This window comes from Bos indicus x Bos taurus, chromosome 25 (genome assembly GCF_003369695.1).
Source record: "Bos indicus x Bos taurus breed Angus x Brahman F1 hybrid chromosome 25, Bos_hybrid_MaternalHap_v2.0, whole genome shotgun sequence".
NCBI classification, from domain to species: Eukaryota; Metazoa; Chordata; class Mammalia; order Artiodactyla; family Bovidae; genus Bos; species Bos indicus x Bos taurus.
The window spans coordinates 41,926,857-41,945,373 of record NC_040100.1 but is presented as its reverse complement, the minus strand read 5'-3'; the positions used below and the strand labels follow the sequence as shown (position 1 = coordinate 41,945,373).

At 61.8% G+C, this 18,517-nt stretch overlaps 1 protein-coding gene across 2 annotated transcripts; it reads right to left on the bottom strand.

The window, feature by feature from the left end:
* Nucleotides 1-78: 78 nt before the first annotated feature.
* FBXL16 (F-box and leucine rich repeat protein 16) lies at nucleotides 79-11,657 on the bottom strand. Of its 2 annotated transcripts, none has more exons than XM_027527093.1 (6): nucleotides 11,316-11,657; nucleotides 4,272-4,927; nucleotides 2,842-3,350; nucleotides 2,374-2,458; nucleotides 2,021-2,084; nucleotides 79-1,821 (listed from the first exon to the last, which is right to left on the bottom strand). In XM_027527093.1, the coding sequence occupies exons 2-6, from the start codon at nucleotides 4,911-4,913 to the stop codon at nucleotides 1,673-1,675; spliced, it is 1,449 nt and encodes a 482-aa protein (XP_027382894.1). In that variant the 5' UTR covers nucleotides 4,914-4,927; nucleotides 11,316-11,657; the 3' UTR covers nucleotides 79-1,672. The 2 variants fall into 2 exon arrangements, with proteins under 2 accessions (XP_027382894.1, XP_027382893.1); XM_027527092.1 differs by having other exon boundaries at nucleotides 11,321-11,657.
* Nucleotides 11,658-18,517: the final 6,860 nt, after the last annotated feature.

Sequence of the window (18,517 nt, the reverse complement as noted above, 5' to 3'; positions counted from 1 at the left end):
AAAAATTCAGACTTGGGCCACTCAGGACAGATAACACCTTCCCCACCATGGTGTGATGACCTAGAAACAATTCAGACATGTGTTTTTACAACTTTTTTAATATATATTTTTATAAACAGGTCACGTGATAAAATAGCACAAGAAACACTTACCAAATATAAGGTTATATCTTCCGCATATACAGGAGAATGAGGTCGTTATGTACAATAAGAAAATGATTTTAGGGGTTGGTTGGTTTTGTTTTCCTCTGTCCCCCTAATTTTTCCTCCTACAGTCGTTGGAAATAGCTTCAGTTGCATTAATACTTTGGACAAATGGACAGCTGCCCCTCCCCACTGGGAGCTGTGGGGAGGCGGGGCTGAAGAAACTGGCTCCTGACCATCTCAGCCCTGGAGCCTCTGGCCAGCACTCCAGGGGCAGGGAAATCTTTGGGCTGTTGAACTGTCTGTCTTCAACAGCATCTCTCACTCGCTCTTTCTCTTTCTCTCTCTCTCTCTGTCACTCTCTGGCTCTCTGGAAACTGGCTACTCTCTTCCAACCAGATTGGGGGCGGGGGGAGTGTCCCAAGATAGGGTGTGGGTGCTCAAGGTTGGGATGGAAAGGGGTCCCAGCCCCCTCCTCAGCAATCGCCAAGATGGGCCAGCACCCCAGGACTTCCAGGTGTGTTGGGACTAGACAGAACACGGTGCGCCCATGTGGGCAGGTAGAAGTCTGGGAAGCTGGGGAGAGGGAGGCTGTGGCTAGAAAGGAGCCCTCCCTTTGGGTGTTGAGGGGGAGCTGGTCACTGGAAGATTGGTCACTGGCTAGGGCCCCCTTTCCCAGCTTCCACCTGGTGGAGACCTGCCCAGGATGAAGCGTTGCGCTGAGGGGCCTGGGCCCAGCTGGCTACAGGGGTTGCAGGGCAGGGTCAACTCAGGACTGCTCCCAAGGCCTGCAGGCCCTAATGGTCGCTCCACCTGCAAGCCTCTCAAGGTAGCTATGCCACCCCTGAGTTGAAGTGGACTGGGGTCAGCTGGGCTAATGTTGATTATGCCAAGGTCACTGTCAGCCCGGTGGCCCCTCTCCTAATCCAGTTCTGCCCTAGCCTGGCCAGGGTCCGAGGACCTTAGGTCTGTGGGTGGGGTGGGGCGAGCCGGGCCTCTCTCACACAGCGGCAAGGAAGAGGGGAGGTCGCTGAGGGTCAGGCTGGCATGAGCTGGGGAAGGGCGGGCGGGACTTGGGCTCCTGGGCGGGCCATGGCTTTGGCGGCGGCCTGTTTCCCCTCGCACCCCTCGGAGGGCTCCAGGCGCTGTGCAGTGGAAGATGCGGGAAGCCCTGGGGGCTCTTCCGGGCCCCTGTGTCCTAGGGGACCCAGCTCCCCTCAATGCCCCTGGGCCCTGCCCGGGGTGGGGAGACAGAGCGGGGTGTGGCGGAGAAGGCGGTAGGGGCGGCCGTCTGGCGAGCTCAAAGCGCCCCCAGGACCGAGCCCCAGCGCTCCGCCTCCGGCGGGCGGGCGAACGATGGAGGCGACTGTGGCGTGGCGAAGGGCGGGCGTGCAGTTGCGGGCGCGAGGGGCATGCACAAATTCCCCGAGCGTGCGTGCGTGCGTGCGCGGGGCTGGCCCGCCCGCCGCCCTCCTTGCTCGGGGCGGGGCGGGGAGGAGAGCGAGGGGCCGAGGGCCGGGAGGCCCCGACTACTCGACGACGAGGCAGCGGGGCAGGTGCTGCGAGAAGTACTTGAAGAGCTCGGGGGTGGCTCCGGGGCAGTTGGTCAGCTCCAGCTCCTCCAGGTCCTGCAGCTGCACCAGGCCCGACAGCCCGGTGGCGGTCAGCAGCGGACAGCCTGCGGAGGGGCGGGGCTTAGTGGGCGTGACCAGGGCGGGGCCCGGACTAGGCGAGACTCCGCCTCTGGCCGGGTGGGATCTGGGCCGCCGTGAGTCAACACCAGGCGTGGGTCTGCACGAGGGTCCCGGCACTGCTGGCGGAGTCGGCCTAGGTGGGGATGAGTGGCCACTGCCCAGGAGGGCGGCACAGGGGCTCACCTGCCAGAGACAAGAGACGCAGACTCCTCATGGCCAGGAGGTGCTTCAGCCCGAAGTCCTGCACCTGGGCGGGAGAGCGGGGCGAGTTAGCTATTTCCGTTCCCGCCTCGAGGGAGCCCCACTCCTAGCGTCAGGCCGTAGGGGGAAGGGGGTAGGTTCTCAGGTCCCCACGGAGTCGCTGAGGGCCCTGGGGACTCCATGCGCGCCGCTTGGGTGTGAAGGGATCCCAGACTTCCTTACAGGATCTGAGTGGGCTTCCTTACAGGTCAGCGGCATATCTGGGTGCGGGCTTTCCCCGCGCCCCCCACCTCCCCCGCTACTCCCTAGTCTCTGGAGGCATGGAGGGCTGATACCTGGCAGCACCATCGCAGGTAGAGGCTGCGGAGGGACGACATGGTGGACAAATAGCTGAGGCCAGTGTCCGTGATGCGTACACACCTGTGGTCGCAACAGAAGGGGTTGCCCACCTTCAAAACACCTGTCCCCGCCCCTCAGCTCTGGCCCCTTCCTCCTTTTCCGCCCCAGACGCCCGGAGCTGAGCTACCTTCCTGCCCTACCGTGCCGCGCGCCACCCAGGCTCCACCCCCAACTGGCCGCTAGGTCATATTCCCTGGGGGGGGGGGGGGTGCGGTGGGGGGGGGCGGGCACTGCTCAGCCCCGCCCCCGTGTTATAGTCCACACTAGGCTAGCCTCTGAGGGCCCCGCCCCCCTCGCTGCAGGCCCCCTCTAACTACAGGTTTGTCCACTAGGCTCCCTTCTTAGAGGTCCAGCAGCCTTGCCTGGCCCTGCCCTCCGTGGCCTAGGGGTGGGGCCGTGCACACCTGTCCAGCACGAGCTCCTCCAGGCGATGCAGGTCGCAGGCCACATACTCGAGCGCCATGTCAGTGATGCGCGGGCACCAGGAGAGGTCGAGGCTGCGGAGCTTCCGCAGGTTCTCGGCCACAAGCTCCACGCCGTCGTCCGTGACCTTGGAGCAGCCAGAGAGGCTGAGCGCGGTGAGGTTGGGCAGGCTATGCACCACGTTGACCACGCCGTGGTTGGTGATCTCCCAGCAGGACAGCAGGCGCAGTGTGTGCGTGCTGTGGCCCTGGCGCGCTGTGAAGTAGGCCAGGGCTGTGTCCGTCACGTGGTAGGCCTGCAAGCTCAGCTCGGCTAGGTTTGGCAGCAGCTGTGAGATGGCCGCGATCGCGTCGTCGGCCACGTTGATGCAGTCGCTCACGCTCAGCGAGGTGATCCGCGCGCTCAGGCTGGACCACAGCCCAGCCTCGGTGAAGTCGTTGCAACCTGACAGCTCCAGGCGCACCACGCCCTGCATCTGCTCCAGCATCACCTGTGGACAGGTGCAGGGTCGGGGGGGGGGCGGTCAGGAGGCCTCCATGGGGCTCAAGCCTACCGTGGTTTCCCAAGCATGAGCCTCCCCATGGGCATGGTGGCTGATAGCAGACAGGGTGGAAGGAGCCCGCTGAGGGGCAGGAAGCTGTGTTCTTGAGGGTGCAGAGGGTGTCAACATCCATCAAGCTGGACTCTGCCAAGTGCACTTTACAGTGTGTTCATTACATGTAAACAACATTCTAAGGGAGGAGGCAGGGCACAGGGGATCTGGGAGTCCGGGGCCAGGCCCGAGCAGGTGCTCAGAGCCCTTGGTGTTAATGATGTGATGATTAGAGTCCCCTTCCTGGGGAAGGGGCCACCTCCACAGCTGCTCCTCTGACCTTTGCCCCTGCTTCTCCCACCTCCTCCAGCATCCTCGGCATGCAGGGTCTCACATTTGTCTGCTTTGCTGTTGCATGCATGAGTGCTAAGTCAGTTGAGTTGTGTCCAACTCTGCAACCTCTGTCCATGGGATTCTCCAGGCAGGAATACTAGAATGGGTTGCCATATCCTCCTCCAGGGGATCTTCCCAACCCAGGGACTGAAGCTGTCTCCTCCATTGGCAGGTGGGTTCTTTAGCACTAGCGCCACCTGGGAAGCCCCTGCTTTGCTGTTACTGTCTTGAAATCCTTAGTTATCTTTGAGCAAAGGACCCAAATTTTCATTTTGAACTAGATCCCCGAAACTAAGTAGCCAGCCCTGTTCCCCCCACCCCACAGCCACACTCCTCAGGGCACCAGCCCCACCCTCAGCCACTTTGCCGCTTGTGTGTGAAAGCTTCTTCCTCACCGCCCCACCCCCCACAACACACATGTGCTGAGTGGCTACTGCCTGGCCCAGCCCCCAGCCCTTGCTCCTCTGGGCCCATGGCAGTGCGCACCTCCAGGCCGGCGTCAGTGATGGTGGAGCGCTTGAGGCTCATGGCCTTGACACCCTTCTTGGAGAGCGCGTAGTTGTCGATGAACTCACAGATGTCCAAGTCAGAGACGCCCACCAGGCAGAAACCCTCAAAGCCACGTGCTGCGAAGCCCTGCAGGTTCACGAACTCCTTCTCCCCTCCAGGCAGCACTGTGTAGAGCTCCTTGGCGTGCAGCACAGGCGTGAGGCCCGCCCAGAACTTGGGCTGGTAGAGCACACGCCTCCAGGCCTTGCACACCTGCGCCAGCACACACTTCTCGCAGGCCGAGAAGTACCAGAAGAGGCCATTGAGGATCTTCTCATCTGTGGCCAGGGGCGGTCGCTCTGCTGGGGGCCCAGACACTGGGGCTAAGGCTGGTCCACCAAGGGGGAGCCCTGCCTGGGGGCACAGGCCCCCAGCCAGAGCAGCCCGGGGCGGCGGGGCAGCCAGGCTGGGTGGTGGGAGGGTGGGCGGGGGTGGCTGGCAAGGGCGGTTCTTGGCAGCTGGCGTGCCCTTGGTGATGCTGGCTGCACCCAGGCCATTGGGCTGGCCCGGCAGTTTCACCAGGCCATTGCGAGGCAAGCATGGAGGCTTGGGGTCGCCGTTGACACCCGGGCTCGACATCTTCCTCGCTCGGGCTGCAGACAGGGTCCAGGAGACGGCAGTGAGTCCTGCGCGGGAGGACTAGGCTCCGCCCTACCCCCCCCCCCCCGCCCCGGCATCCCCTCCCAGGCCATTCCCAGAAACGCCCAACAGAAAGGGTCTGAGTGTAAGCCCTGACTCCCTGACTGAGCAGGTGCAGGAAGGCAGGGCTGGTCATGACTACAACACTCCTGAGCACCTACTGTATGCACTGAGCTCAACCTCCACCCACCACAGAGCTTTTTGACCCCCAGGTTCTATGGACAGAACAGAGGTGGAGGAACACTCGCTGGTGACCGTCCCCTTCACCTCTGCTGCCCACCATCGGCACCTGCCAGGCCTCTCTCTGCCAGGCAAGGCTGGGGAACTGAGGGTTTGGGGCATTCTCTAGCCACTCCTCTATGTCACACCTGTGTAGCTCTCTGGAGTGGTTTAAGTGCTCCATCTGAGGCGCATGCACTGAGAATCTCTGTGGCTGCAGGAGGTTCTGCGGCTCAGAACATACCCAGAGAAAGGGCAAGTGTCTTCCCAGGGTGCTCATGGTGATGCCAGCACAATGAGCCCTGCACACATATCGTTTCCTTAATCTCCCACTCAACCAATGGAGGACAATGCTTTGATGATTGTACCCATTGTACAGAAGAGGAAACCATAGCTTGAGGCAGCATGAATTGCTTGCCTGAGGTCACAGTAAGTGGTGGAGCCAAGACACAGACACAGAACTGGCTGAAAAAGGCTATGTGTAGGGATCTTCCCACAGGGTGGGACTGAGACCATCCCCCATTCCCCTGCTCAGGCCTCCAAGGCTGTGAATGGGTGGCAGAGGGCACTGGATGCAGATGACCCCAGAGAGAAGAGGCAGTGGGTCCCTCACAGGGCTACCATCTGCCTCTCATTCCAGATTTCCTGCCCGTCCCCACCTCTGACACTCAGCTTGGAGGTGGGTACCCAGTGGCTCATCCCAAATCGCTGTGTGGCCTTGGGGAGCCATTTCCCTGCTCCAAGCCTCACTTTCCTCACTTCAAAGCCTGGGGGTGACGATATGCCCCATGGAACAGCATGAGAAGAGGACCAAGGGCATGGCTCAGAGTGAGCTTGCTGGCCCGAGGGGGAGGGGAGCCAGTGGTCCTTCCCTGCCCTGCCCTTCCCAGCATCACACCTCCACTGGTTCCCAAGCCCTGAACAGGACAACACTTGCCGGCATTCCACATCTGGGGAGGATGCATCCTGGGCTGGGCCCAAGGGTCTAACTGGGACACGTGGCCCTCGTGGCTGCAAGCTCAGCTTTGAGTCCAAAGGCCTTCATGCCCTGATAGTCATGAACCTTCAGGCTGCCAGTCCACGCCCGAAGAGGAGACCCCCACACTTTGGCTGCCCGTTCACCGCAGGCCATGACCAGGTAGTTGCATTCCTCACCTGGGCTGATACACGACATCCCTAACAGCACGTGCCGAGTGCCCACTGGGGTAATAGTGTATGTCAGCCTCACAACTGCCCGGCTGGGGGGCACAGGGGAAAGCACTGCTGTGAGCACCGTTTTCAGACCAGGAACCTGAGGCTCCCAGGAGTTACAGTTGCCCACAGTGGCAGGGGTAGCCAGACCCCTTAATGCCAGTACATAGGAGGGGCCATCCTGGGACAACAGCGCCGCATGAAGGGACAGTATGAAGCCTACAAGTGCCCCCCCCCCCCATCCTGGGGCCAGAGGGGAGAGCATCCTGGCAATTCCCTCGTGCGAGCTATGCTGGTTAGAGGGGCAGCCCCTGTCTGAATACCTTCTGTGTCCCAGAGCAGGGCGCGCCCGGCGGCGGCAGCACCATGGACAGCGCCCCCGCAGCCGCCTCGTGCGGGCTCCGGGGCCGGGCCGGGCCGCGCCACCACGGACAGCGGCAGCGCGCGGCGGGGAGGGTACGGCCCGGCAAACTCAGCTCGGCTGGGAGGGGCCCGGAAGGCTTGCGGGGGGAGGGGGGAGAAGACGCCCGCCCAGCTAAGATCCGGAGGAGGAGGCGGCGGAGGCGGCACCAAGGGAGAAATAACTCAAGAGCAGTGCCGATTTAGGTTGAAAATTCTCCCAGCCATGGGTGCGCACGTGGAGCCTGAGTCGGGGGGATCACGTGTATGCCCCGGGCATCCGCGGGGCTCCCTTCCGTCCCCCACAGCAGCTCACATTTGCATACACCCACAATCCCATCCCCACCCCCCAGACCTCTGGGTGGAGCCCATCCACGGAAAAGAGCTTACAGCAGCTTGCAGGGAGTGTCCGAGACCTGGCCGCCCCTCTTTCCACAGCCCCTGGTCCACCTGTCGGTTAGCCTCCCCACCCGCTACGTTCTGGGTTTGAGCCTCCTTCCCACAGAGCAGGCCTGCTGCTCCCCGACCGTGTCCATGGTCTTGCGCTCCAGCTGCTCCTCACCCTCCAGCCTCGTTGACTTAGTCTGAGCCCTAGATCTTCAGTTCGAAACTGGAAACAGCCACACCTTAGCTCAGGGGTCAGGGCTTTGGGACAATGCTCAAATCAGAAATGGGTCTTCCTGCCGCTGAGGCAAGAGGCCCCTGGGGGGCTGGGACAAGGGCCCCTCAGCCTGGTTCTGACCCTCTGACCCAGAAGACAGGTTGCAATCTCTGCCTTCTTGGCACCTGCCCCCACTGCACCTAGTGTGTCCAGGAGGACCCGCCTGGTCTTCCTGTCAGGACTTCCTGTCAGGACGGGGCGGGGCAGCCAATCCCCTGGGGACTACTCCCCTTTAGGGAGCAGCACCAGCAGCTAAGGCGCAGGGAAAGAGTCTTTTAAAATAAGACAGTCAGGCTTGCACTATTCTCAGCCTCAGCCCCTGGTGTGCTGTGTCTCCATGAGGAGTGGGATTCTGGGGGAGGGCTTCTCCTATGATGGCTGCAGGGGCTCCAGGCTCCTGGTTCACCACAGGAGGAGTAAGGTAGTCACTAGTTTAGCTTCTTGTCTTCACCAGCCTGAGCCAGAGGTGAATCAAGGAGAGCAAACCAGGCCTCTGCTTCCCCAGAAGACTCACGGGAACCGTGGGGGCCAGAGGGCACCTGGGGAGCACTGTGAGTCCTGCAAGGACTCCAGACCTTGGTGGCTTCCAGGTCTGGAGATGGCCATGCTGGGGTTTCCTGAGGAGCTGCCTCTTCTATAGATGAAGTCACTGGGCGCTGAGACCCAGCAAGTCCACCTAAGAGCCTCACTTCCAACCCCTTTCCAGACTGACCCTACAGTTCAGTGAGACCTGCTGTCCTGTACTCTTCTCCCCCTCTGCCCAGGCACATGCTGGTCCCCTGCTTGCTCAGGAAGCCTCCAGGATCCTTAACCCCGCAAGCTCCTCCTGTTCTATCCTTTGGTGTGAGCACTGCCCTGCCTCTCCCCGTGGGACCCCTGGCCTGAAAGCATCTCCAGATGTCCGCCATGACATGGACTGTCATCACTGTCTACCTGTCTGTCTCTCCTGAGGACAGACAGCATGCTGGCTGGGTGGCTGAGTGAATGAAGAATGCCAGCCCAATGATCAGGGTCACGTAGAAAGGGGTGCAGCTTCCCCGGAGGTGGGATGGAGGGCAGTTGACGGAAGGGCTCAACTGTGGCTCAGCTCTTCAGTCCAGGTTGTGACAGAGGCCGGTGTCCATGAGGGAGGGAAAGAGTGATGCCAGGGTCTCTGAGAAGGCTCCCAAGACCCTGGGGCTTGGGGCGGGCTGTACCTTTACTCAGACCTTCGGGAAGGGGACGGCTTGTGTCTCCTTTTTGGCCAAGTCCCCCCCCTTGAGGGCTGCAGGGTTGAGGGTGCTGGCTGCCTGTTCCCCATGGTCTGGCCGGACCAGGGGGAAGGGGACAGGAAGCATTAGAAGGGAGGGAAGCTTCCGAGCGCCACGTCCTCCCACTGCACTGCTGATCTCAGCCCATCACACACAAGCCAGGATAGCAAGGTTCAGAGTGCATTTTCAGAAGTTGCACAAAGCTAGGATTTGACCCCAAGTCCTCCAGCTGTCCTACTCCTAAGACTCAGGCCAGGCATGGCTGTCCAGAGTGCAACCCTGCGCCCCCACCCCCACCCCCACCCCGCCCGCTGCTGCTGCCTCCTTTCTCTGCTCTGTTCTGGTTCAGTCCCTATGCTCTCCCAGCCTGGAGCCCTGGGCCGGGAGTCTCTCCCAGTGTGCCCCCTGTCACGCCCCTGCTCTCCTTCCAGAAGCTGCAAGCTGCGTGTCGACCACTGAGACACTCATCTTTGGGACTGCTCATACCCACCCATCATGGTCCTCAGCTCAGAGGTTCACTCACCCCTGATAGCCCGTCTAATACAACAGAACCTGCACTGACCAGTTCCCCCTGCCGGCTGAGGGCCATCGAGCTAGACAGGGCATGGGTAGCTCACATCAAGTCAACCTGCAGCGGTGGCCCAGGGACTGGGGTGACGACCAGGGTAGCTTGGGGTTGGGGACACGGCGCGGGCTGACAAATTCCATGACAAGCTCTGTGACTCAGGCACATGTACATCCCTACCACGTTGCACACGTCCTAGCAGCAGCGCTCCCCTCCCGCCCCCAGCTCAGAGATGCTTGGGGGTGAGGGCTGCCCCACCCGGGCGCCCAGGGCTCTGGAAAGGCAGCACGTGGGCCTCAAGAGAGAGCCGAGTTGGCGCTCCAGCAGAGCATGTCCTGTGGCCAAGCTCAGGGCAGCTCAGCCACGTGGGACCGGGTGCCTCTGGGAGTATGTGCCAGGCTCCAGGCCTCTCTGCTCTGAAGGGTCCATGCCCTCCAGGGCCTGGTGCATCCAGTGCCTCAAACACTGCCCAGGGGAGGCCAAGCCTACCCTCTGCAGTGGGTCTGACTGAGGCTCCCCCGGGCCACTGGGAGGGGAGGTTCCGGGCCACCCGCTTCGCTGCCACCTCCGCTCATCCCTCCAGCCAGCCCTCAGACACAGCAGCAGCTCCCACGTGTGATGAGATGGGGGCTGCAGACAGCTCACAGCGCCAGCCCAGGAACCCCTTCCCCAGCCTCCAGGCGAGATGTCTCTCTGGTCCCCGCAGTGCAGCCCTTCTTGAGGCTGGGCCCAGCTGGCCTGAGTGTCCAGGTGCTCCAACCTCCAGCTACTTGTTCCCTTCTTACTAGTGGGCGACAGGACTTGTGCGAGTGCCCCAAAAGTGGGTGTGAGCTGGAGGGTGGCATTGGCCCCATGAACCCCCGGAGCGTCAGAGATGCCCGTAGGCCTGGCCCACAGCAAGGGGAGGCAGAGGCCCCCCGGGCCCCAGGTGAGGGGGAGCCAGGCCACAGAGGCAGCAGGCATCCGGCTAGGTGAGTCCTGGGGTGCCCTGGGGCCTGCACAGCCTCCCCACTCTGCCTGTGTTTGGGACTGGGCCTTGAATCCCCCTCCTCCCCAGATAGCCTCGGCCAGCCCCAGGGCCACCTCCTGTGGAGCCAGTGGGTTGCCCTGGGGGACCCCAAACCTCTCAGGCTCCCAACCCGCCCAGGCCTCCTGCCCCAAGACTGCCGTCCAGCATCCTTCGAAGGCATCTGTGGGAAGAAAGGGGCCCAGGCTCTGCCTGGCGCCAGGGGGGCCTGGGTTGACCCTGGTCCATGGGCCTTGTCCATGGAGGGAAAGCCTCCCGTGCAGAGGCTGGGAGGGGTGGAGGAGCGGCCGCCAGGCTGCAGGCTCCTGGAGGTTCCAACAGCCAGGCCTTCTCTCCTTCTTGGGTCATGGGTGGGGGACTCCTCGACCCACTCAAACCCCCAGAAGGACAGACCCTCCCCCAGCAAGTCTCAGGGTGCCCAGCTCTGCTTCTGGGGCCCTCCAGCCTTGGCCAGCGCCCGGCCCCTCCTCCAGAGCACACGTGGCCAGCGCCCTCCCTTCCCCTCGACCTCCCACTGTGGAAGCTCCATGCAGGGCCGGGCTCAGGTGTCCAGGGGCAGGTCAGCGACTGGGCCTCGCGTTCACAAGCTCCTCCTGGAGTGTAACTGTATCTAACACCTGTCTCCAGGCGTAGGGGCTCATGGTGCTGGGGTGAGGAGTCCTGAGTGCTGTGGGGGGTCCAGGAGCTCGCCCAGGCAGCCCAGCTGGGGGCCTGTAATTCGGAGTCCACGGGGGAACAGCACGGTGGCACCGACCCACAGCCTTGGTCCAGTTGCCATGGGGATCGGGCCTCAACCAGGCAGCCACTGGGGTGGAGGGCTGGGGGAAGGTCTGGCAGGCTGGAGGCCCAGCTGCAGCCGCCAGGGAAGGGGCTGCGGTTACGTAAGCCCTCGGGGGGGCAGCGGCGGCGCTGTCCCAAGACCCTTCCCAGCCTCCTGCTCATTGTGGCCTCCGCGGTGCTGTGGCCTGCCCCCTCCCCAGTGTTGTGGCCTGCCCCCTCCCCGCCTTGTAGCCTAGCCCGGCACACACACCTTACCTCGGCCCGGGCTCCTGGCTCATGCCACGCTGTCCACCGGGCGTCCTCCCGTCATGGGGAGCCCGGCATGGGCACCGGCGAGGCAGAGAGGCGACCGAGGTGCTGGCCTGGCAGGCAGGGCCCGGCCGCGCCCCGCGCCCCGCGTCCGGCCTGGCCGGGCCCCTCCGCTGCCCACCCCCGAGAGGAGCTCCCCGGTGGGAGAGGATCGGCCGCCCCGAGCCTCCCACCGGGGAGGCTATGGCTGTGCCCAGATAAATAAGGCCGCTTTGCAGGGAGTCGGGCGGGCGCCTCCTCCCTCCCCTCGCCCTCCTCCCGGCGCTCCTCCTCCGCCCTCCTCCCCGCGCTCCTCCGCGGCCGCCGGCGGCGCCGCGCGCGCCCCCAGCCCGGCCTTACGCGCCGCTCCCTCGCGCGCTCCCGGAGCCGGTAGCCAATCCGGGCTGGCGAGCCGGGGCGGGGGTGCCGAGGATGCCGAGCCCCGCCCCTCCCCGCCGCGCCCTCCCGCGCGCACAGCGCGCTCCCGCCGCGGCGCCCACGGCCACGCGCCGGCCCGGCACGCGCCCCCGCTCCCCCTTGCCACGGGCGCCCGCACAATAACAAACCCGGCGCGCGCGGGGCGGGGAGCGGAGAGGAGGGCCGGCGAGGGCAGGAGGGAGGCGAAGGAAGGTCCAGGCCCGCGAACGGAGAGCCAGGCTAGAGCGAGCCCTGCCTCGGAGGAGTGGCGGGGACCCCGAATCCAGCGGGGCCCAGAGAATCGAGCCCTTGGGCGCCAGCGGTCCGACCCTCCCCCTTCCGGCCCCTCCTGCGGAGCGGACGGCCGGGCACCCTTCACCGCCCGGCCATCACATCCTCCGCGCACCTGTGGGTACCAGGCCCCGGAACCTCCCTCAGCGGGGGACACAGTTGCGCACCCGCAGAGCAGAGAAACAAGTGACCAGTAGATCATTTTGGAGAGAGACGAGCGCGATGGAGGTTCAAGAGGGACACGTGATGGAGGCCTCCGAGGGTGGTGGTGGTGGTGGGGCTCCTGCGGACAGGACACTAAACTGAGTCCCCCAAGGGAGAGAGGGCAAAGGAAGTTGTTCAGGAAGGGGTGTGCAAAGGTCCTGAGGCACGTTCCCTCTGGAATAGGCCTGGAGAGAGGGTGGGACGGGGCGGGGCAGGGCGGGAGGATGCGGAAGGCTCTGTCTGGGCCCCTGGGGATGCCAGGCCTCCCAGCAGGCTCAGGGTGGAGGACCGAGGCTCATACTGCCCACCTCGGGACCTCCTGGGAGACAGCAGAGGGACCAGGGGTGGGGAGAGCAAAGCCGGGTCTTTGCACCAGGGAAAGAGCCTCAGGGCGGAGAGGCAGCCCCCTGAGAGCCTTAATAGAAAATGAAACCGGCTGTTGTCAGCAACATTTTGATAGGAAGCAGACCCAGGGGGACTGGTGTGAGGTGGGGCAGTGGAAGGGGGCAGGCTGGCCCTCCGCGCTGGCCTGGGAGGTGCTGCTCAGGCAGCTGTGTGGGTGCTGGCGGGGTGAGGACACCTCTGTGTGTGGTGGGGACTTGTGCCCCCGTCCTGCTGACCCTGACCAAAGGAGGAGGCCTGGCGGGGTGGGTGGGGGTGCGTGAGACCTGAGGTGACTGGGGAGTGCTGTCTGACCCGGCCTGTCACCTCCACGTAGGCTCAGCCCCGGTGGGCAGAGGGCAGTGGGGTGTGCACACTGCCCTGACTGGGAGGCAGGGCTTCACTTTGCACTTTGCGGGGCTCTTGCCCCTCAGCAGGTGCCAGGGCCCAGGCAAAAAGCAGGCTGTGCCAACACCTGGGACTCCCCTCACCTGGGGCTCCCCTCACTTGGAGCACCCCTCCCCTGGAGCTCCCCTCACTTGGGGCTCCCCTCACCTGGGGCTCCCCTCCCCTTGGAGCTCCCCTCCCCTGGAGCTCCCCTCACCTGGGGCTCCCCTCACCTGGAGCTCCCCTCACTTGGGGCTCCCCTCACCTGGAGCACCCCTCACCTGGGGTTCCCCTCACCTAGGGCTCCCCTCACTTGGAGCACCCCTCCCCTGGAGCTCCCCTCACTTGGGGCTCCCCTCCCCTTGGAGCTCCCCTCCCCTGGAGCTCCCCTCACCTGGGGCTCCCCTCCCCTGGAGCTTCCCTCACCCAGAGTGCCTCTCACCTGGAGCACCCCTCACCTGGGGCTCCCCTCACTTGCAGCACCCCTCCCCTGGAGCTCCCCTCCCCTAGAGCTCCCATCACCTGGAGCTCCCCTCCCCTGGAGCTCCCATCACCTAGGGCTCCCCTCCCCTGGAGCTTCCCTCACCCAGAGTGCCTCTCACCTGGAGCACCCCTCCCCTGGGGCACCCCTCCCCTGGAGCTCCCCTCACCTGGGACACCCCTCACCTGATCACCACATCACCTAAAACACCCCTGCACTCACTTGGGGCACCCCTTACCTGGAGCTCCCCTCATCTGGTTGCCTGGGCACAGAGGAGTCTCCCTAGCCCAGGCAGCTAGGGGTCTCCAGTTCTGTAGCATGAGGGGGTGAGGACGAAAGGCACTGTGCCCTGAGAGGGAGCCGCAGTCACATCGGGGAGCGGAGCTGCTTACCTCACAGCTCTGCAGGCCCGACCTCCTTATGGGGAAGGAACGGCCTTTCCTTGGGGTGAGGTGTGTGCTCAGGGATCACAAACCTGGGCTCAGGTCCGCCCTCCCGGGGTGGGGCCTCAGACAAGCAGGTCCCCTCTTGGAAAGTGAGTCTGGGGCCCAAGGGGTCGCCCTGGAGATCCTCATGTAGTGCAGGTCAGGACAGCCCCATGCTCCCCAGAGGTCAGGCTGCCCTGGACCCGCAGGGAGGATGGACACTGTGCCCCCACTGCCCCTGATCCCCACCCAGAGGCAGGCGTCCCCCTGAGAGGGCCTGCGGGGGGGACCACGTGGCGTGGGGAGGCCACAGGTGTGTTTGGCGGTCCTCAGCACTCTGAAGCCCAATGGGAGCCCAGGGAAGTGAGAACCTCGCAGCGTGGGGCGGCCCTGGCAGCTGTGGGAGGCGGCGGGCGGTGGGTGCAGGCCTCTGCTGCCTCCAGCTTTTGCTCCCTGCCTTCCCTCCTCCTGGGACCCAGGCCCGACTCACCAAGGCAGGGGAGGGGGTGCGGGGGGTGGAGTGGCCAGGGCTGAGTATGACTCAGGGCCCAGCTGTCACCAAGCAACCCTGTTGCCTAGCAATGGCGGTTTCCCAGTAACGTTGTCTCCTAGCAATGGGATATTTTCCCGGGCCCTGGCTGGAGCCTGGCGGTTATTTTTAGCTCAGCTGCAAATCAATCTGCAGCTGCATTTTTGGCTCCTGGAGAAGATGCAAGGTGTATGTGGGGCGGCGGGAGGGAGTCAGTGGACTTCTCGTCAAGGGAGGAAAATTGCCATGTTTCCTAAGGTACAGGCTCATAGGTGGGCCAGGCCAGAGTCCACCTGGGAACGGGGTGGGGCGCCGTGCAGGTGAAGGGGAACCAGAGGTTGTTCAGGCTTCCCGCGAGAGCTGATAGATGTGACTGTCTCCCTGATGGGGTCTCTGGGAGGGCTGGTCCCTCCAGCACCCTGGGTCTCCCTAGGTCAGGCTGGCCAGGAGCCTTCCAGGCCAGTGTTGATGGTGGGCACCCCTGGAGTGTGCCACTGGGTGGCAGCTTCCTGGCACCACATGGCTCTCGGTTGTGGGAACCATCTTGGTGTCTCCAGCCCCCAGCCCCTCCAAGGGTGACGGCGCCCTGCCCCAGGTCAGCTGGAGCACACCTTCAGGGGGTCCTGGCTGCGGGGGTCTGGGTGCCCACAGGCTCAGCTGGCCTCTGCTCAGCCCACGTCTCTCCCTCTCAATTTTGCTGAAATGGGAGCCCAAATGAGACGTCTCGGCAGCTGGGGGAACTTGATCCCTCTGGGATTTCCCACCATTTCCTCAGGAGCTTGGCTAGCCGACCCCTTGAAGCCAGTTCCTGCCTCCCACTGGCCAGCTTCCTGTTCCTGGTTTGCCCTGGGCACCAACCAGACCTGGGGCATTGTTCCTATCCGTCCATGCCCACTGACTCTGCGCAGGCTTGGTGTGGCTCCCATAGGCCCTGGACGGCACAGCCCCACCCCGATCTTGTGTGCTCCTCACCTGTGCCCTGCACCCTGCGTGGCTGCCCCTTGCCAGAGGGCATGGCCCACCTGAGACTGCTCCTGGTTCCACCATCTGCTCGTCCCCAGCCAGGACCTGGGCTTTGAGTGGGAAGTGGAGAAAGACCCATTTTGGAGGGTCAGGGCACTGCAGGGTCTGGAGCTAGGGGGACATGCAAAAGCCTCCAATGGAACACAGCGTTGGGGGAGTTACCTGAGATTTGGGGTGTCATTCGTCCCTCCACACACTCACTCTCTGGGTATTTACCGAGCACGTCTTCTTCTGCACCCACAGCCTTCTGGGCTTCTTGATGTGGGCAGCAGACCTCTGATGGCTAACCGCACTGGGCGCTTCAGAGAAGCACCCCTCACAGGCTGCAGGGCCAGGAGCTGTGAGCAAAGGCAGCCTGCGGGGCCTTCTTGCACAGGTGACAGCGCCACCACCCAGCCCTTGGAGACCCAGCTAGGCAGAAGGAAGGGGAAGCCTGCTACCGGGGGCCACCTCAGGGCCGGGCCTTGCCAGACCAGCTCACTCTTTAGGAACCCCTCCCAGGAACCCAGGGACACTGTCCCATTCTCAGGGGGTGGGAGGGGGCCGATGGGGAGGGTGGGGAGCCAGGGCCCCCAGCCTGCGGAAGGAGGGTCTGAAGCAACTCCCCACACTGACACCGGAGGGCGCCTGAAGCCCGCTGTCAGCTTCGCCAGCCTGGGCAAGGGCGGTCCAGGGCCCTGGGAGTCCCTCCAGAACTGGACCTAGGTCTCAGCAAAGGCAACCGACCGGGATTCCTGCTCCCTTCCTCCACTGGAGACTTCTTTGCCTTCTATGTGCTCAGTGCCACACCCTCTGCTCAGCTCAGTTCAGTCGCTCAGTCCTGTCCGACTCTCTGCGACCCCATGGACTGCAGCACACCAGGCTTCCCTGTCCATCACTAACTCCCAGAGTTTATTCAAACTCATGTCCATCGACTTGGTGATGCCATCCAACCATCTCATCCTCTGTCGTCCCCTTCTCCTCCTGCCCTCAATCTTTCCCAACATCAGGGTCTTTTCCAAGGAGTCAGCTTTTCGCATCAGATGGCCAAAGTATTGGAGTTTCAGCTTCAGCATCAGCCCTTCCAGTGAATATTCAGGACTGATCTCCTTTAGGATGGACTGGTTGGATCCGCTCGCAGTCCAAGGGACTCTCAAGAGTCTTCAACACTACAGTTCAAAAGCATCAATTCTTCTGTGCTCAGCTTTCTTTATAGTCCAACTCTCACATCCATGCATGACTACATCCATAGCCTTGACTAGACGGACCTTTGATGGCAAAGTAATATGTCCGCTTTTTAATTCCAAGGAGCTTTTTTTCCAAGGAGCAAGCGTCATTTAATTTCATGGCTGCAGTCACCATCTACAGTGATTTTGAAGCCCAAGAAAATAAAATAAAGTCTGTCACTGTTTCCATTGTTTCCCCATCTATTTGCCATGAAGTGATGGGACCGGATGCCATGATCTTAGTTTTTTGAATGTTGAGCTTTAAGCCAACTTTTTCACTCTCCTCTTTCACTTTCACCAAGAGACTCTTTATTTCTTCTTCAGTTTCTGCCATAAGGGTGGTATCATCTGTATATCTGAGATTATTGATATTTCTCCCAGCAATCTTGATTCCACCTTGTGCTTCATCCAGCCTGGCATTTCCCATGATGTAATCTGCATATAAGTTAAATAAGCAGGGTGACAATATACAGCCTTGACATGCTCCTTTCCCAATTTGGAACCAGTCTGTTGTTCCATGTCCAGTTCTGTTGTTTCTTGACCTGCATACAGATTTCTCAGGAGGCAAGTAAGATTGTCTGGTGTTCCCATCTCTTTAAGAATTTTCCAGTTTGTTGTGATCCACACAGTCAAAGGCTTTGACATAGTCAATGAATGCTGTCAATTTGATCTCTGGTTCTTCTGCCTTTTCTAAATCCAGTCTGAACATCTGGAAGTTCATAGTTACGTATTGCTGAAGCCTGGCTTGGAGAATTTTGAGCATTACTTTACTAGCGTGTGAGATGAGTGCAGTTGTGTGGTAGTTTGAGCATTCTTTGGCATTGCCCTTCTTTGGGACTGGAATGAAAACTGACCTTTTCCAGTCCTGTGGCCACTGCTGAGTCTTCCAAACTTGCTGGGATATTGACTGCAGCACTTTCACAGCATCATCTTTTAGGATTTGAAATAGCTCAACTGGAATTCCATCACTTCCACTAGCTTTGTTCGTAGTGATGCTTCTTAATGCCCACTTGACTTCACATTCCAGGATGTCTGGCTCTAGGTCAGTGATCACACCATCATGGTTATCTGGGTCATGAAAATCTTTTTTGCCCTGTGCGCCCCTTTCTAAATTCGTAGTTGGGTAAAATGCATATAAAGCTTAGCATCTTCACCATTTCCAAGTGCACTGGGGTGTCGAGTGTGTGTGTCAAACCGCTGTCACCACCATCACCCCCAGAACACTCTGTTCCTCCCAGATGAACACCCTGTCCCCATTAAGCACCAATCCCCCATTGCCTTGCCCCAAGCAACCTCCATTCTACTTTTCCACTATGAATTTGACTGTTTTAGGTACTTCATGTGAGTAGACTCATATTTTGTGACTGAGAGGCTTCCCAGGTGGTGCTAGTGGTAAAGAACCCACCACCTGCCAGTTCAGGAGACATAAGAGACTTGGGTTCCATCCCTGGGTCGAGAAGCTTCCCTGGAGGAGGGTGTGGCAATCCATTCCAGTATTCTTGCCTGGAGAATCCCATGGACAGAGGAGCCTTGTGGGCTACAGTCCATGGGGTCACAAAGAGTCGGACATGAGCGACTAACACTTTCACTTTCCCACCCGCCTTGCCTAGAGCCAGGGGCAACTGAGCCCTTGAGCCCTGTGTGTGCCTGGCTTTTCACTGACCTGGAAGGGCTGTGGGGCCTGAGAGGAGGCGGTGGTCTGCTCGGTCTGGCAGCAGCTCCAATGCCGCCTTCCCATTGGCGCCATCTGCCTCATCTGTCAGGGTGGACTTCTGGCCCAGGGCAGCAGGAGGCTGGGCCGGGGGGACCTTACATCCACAG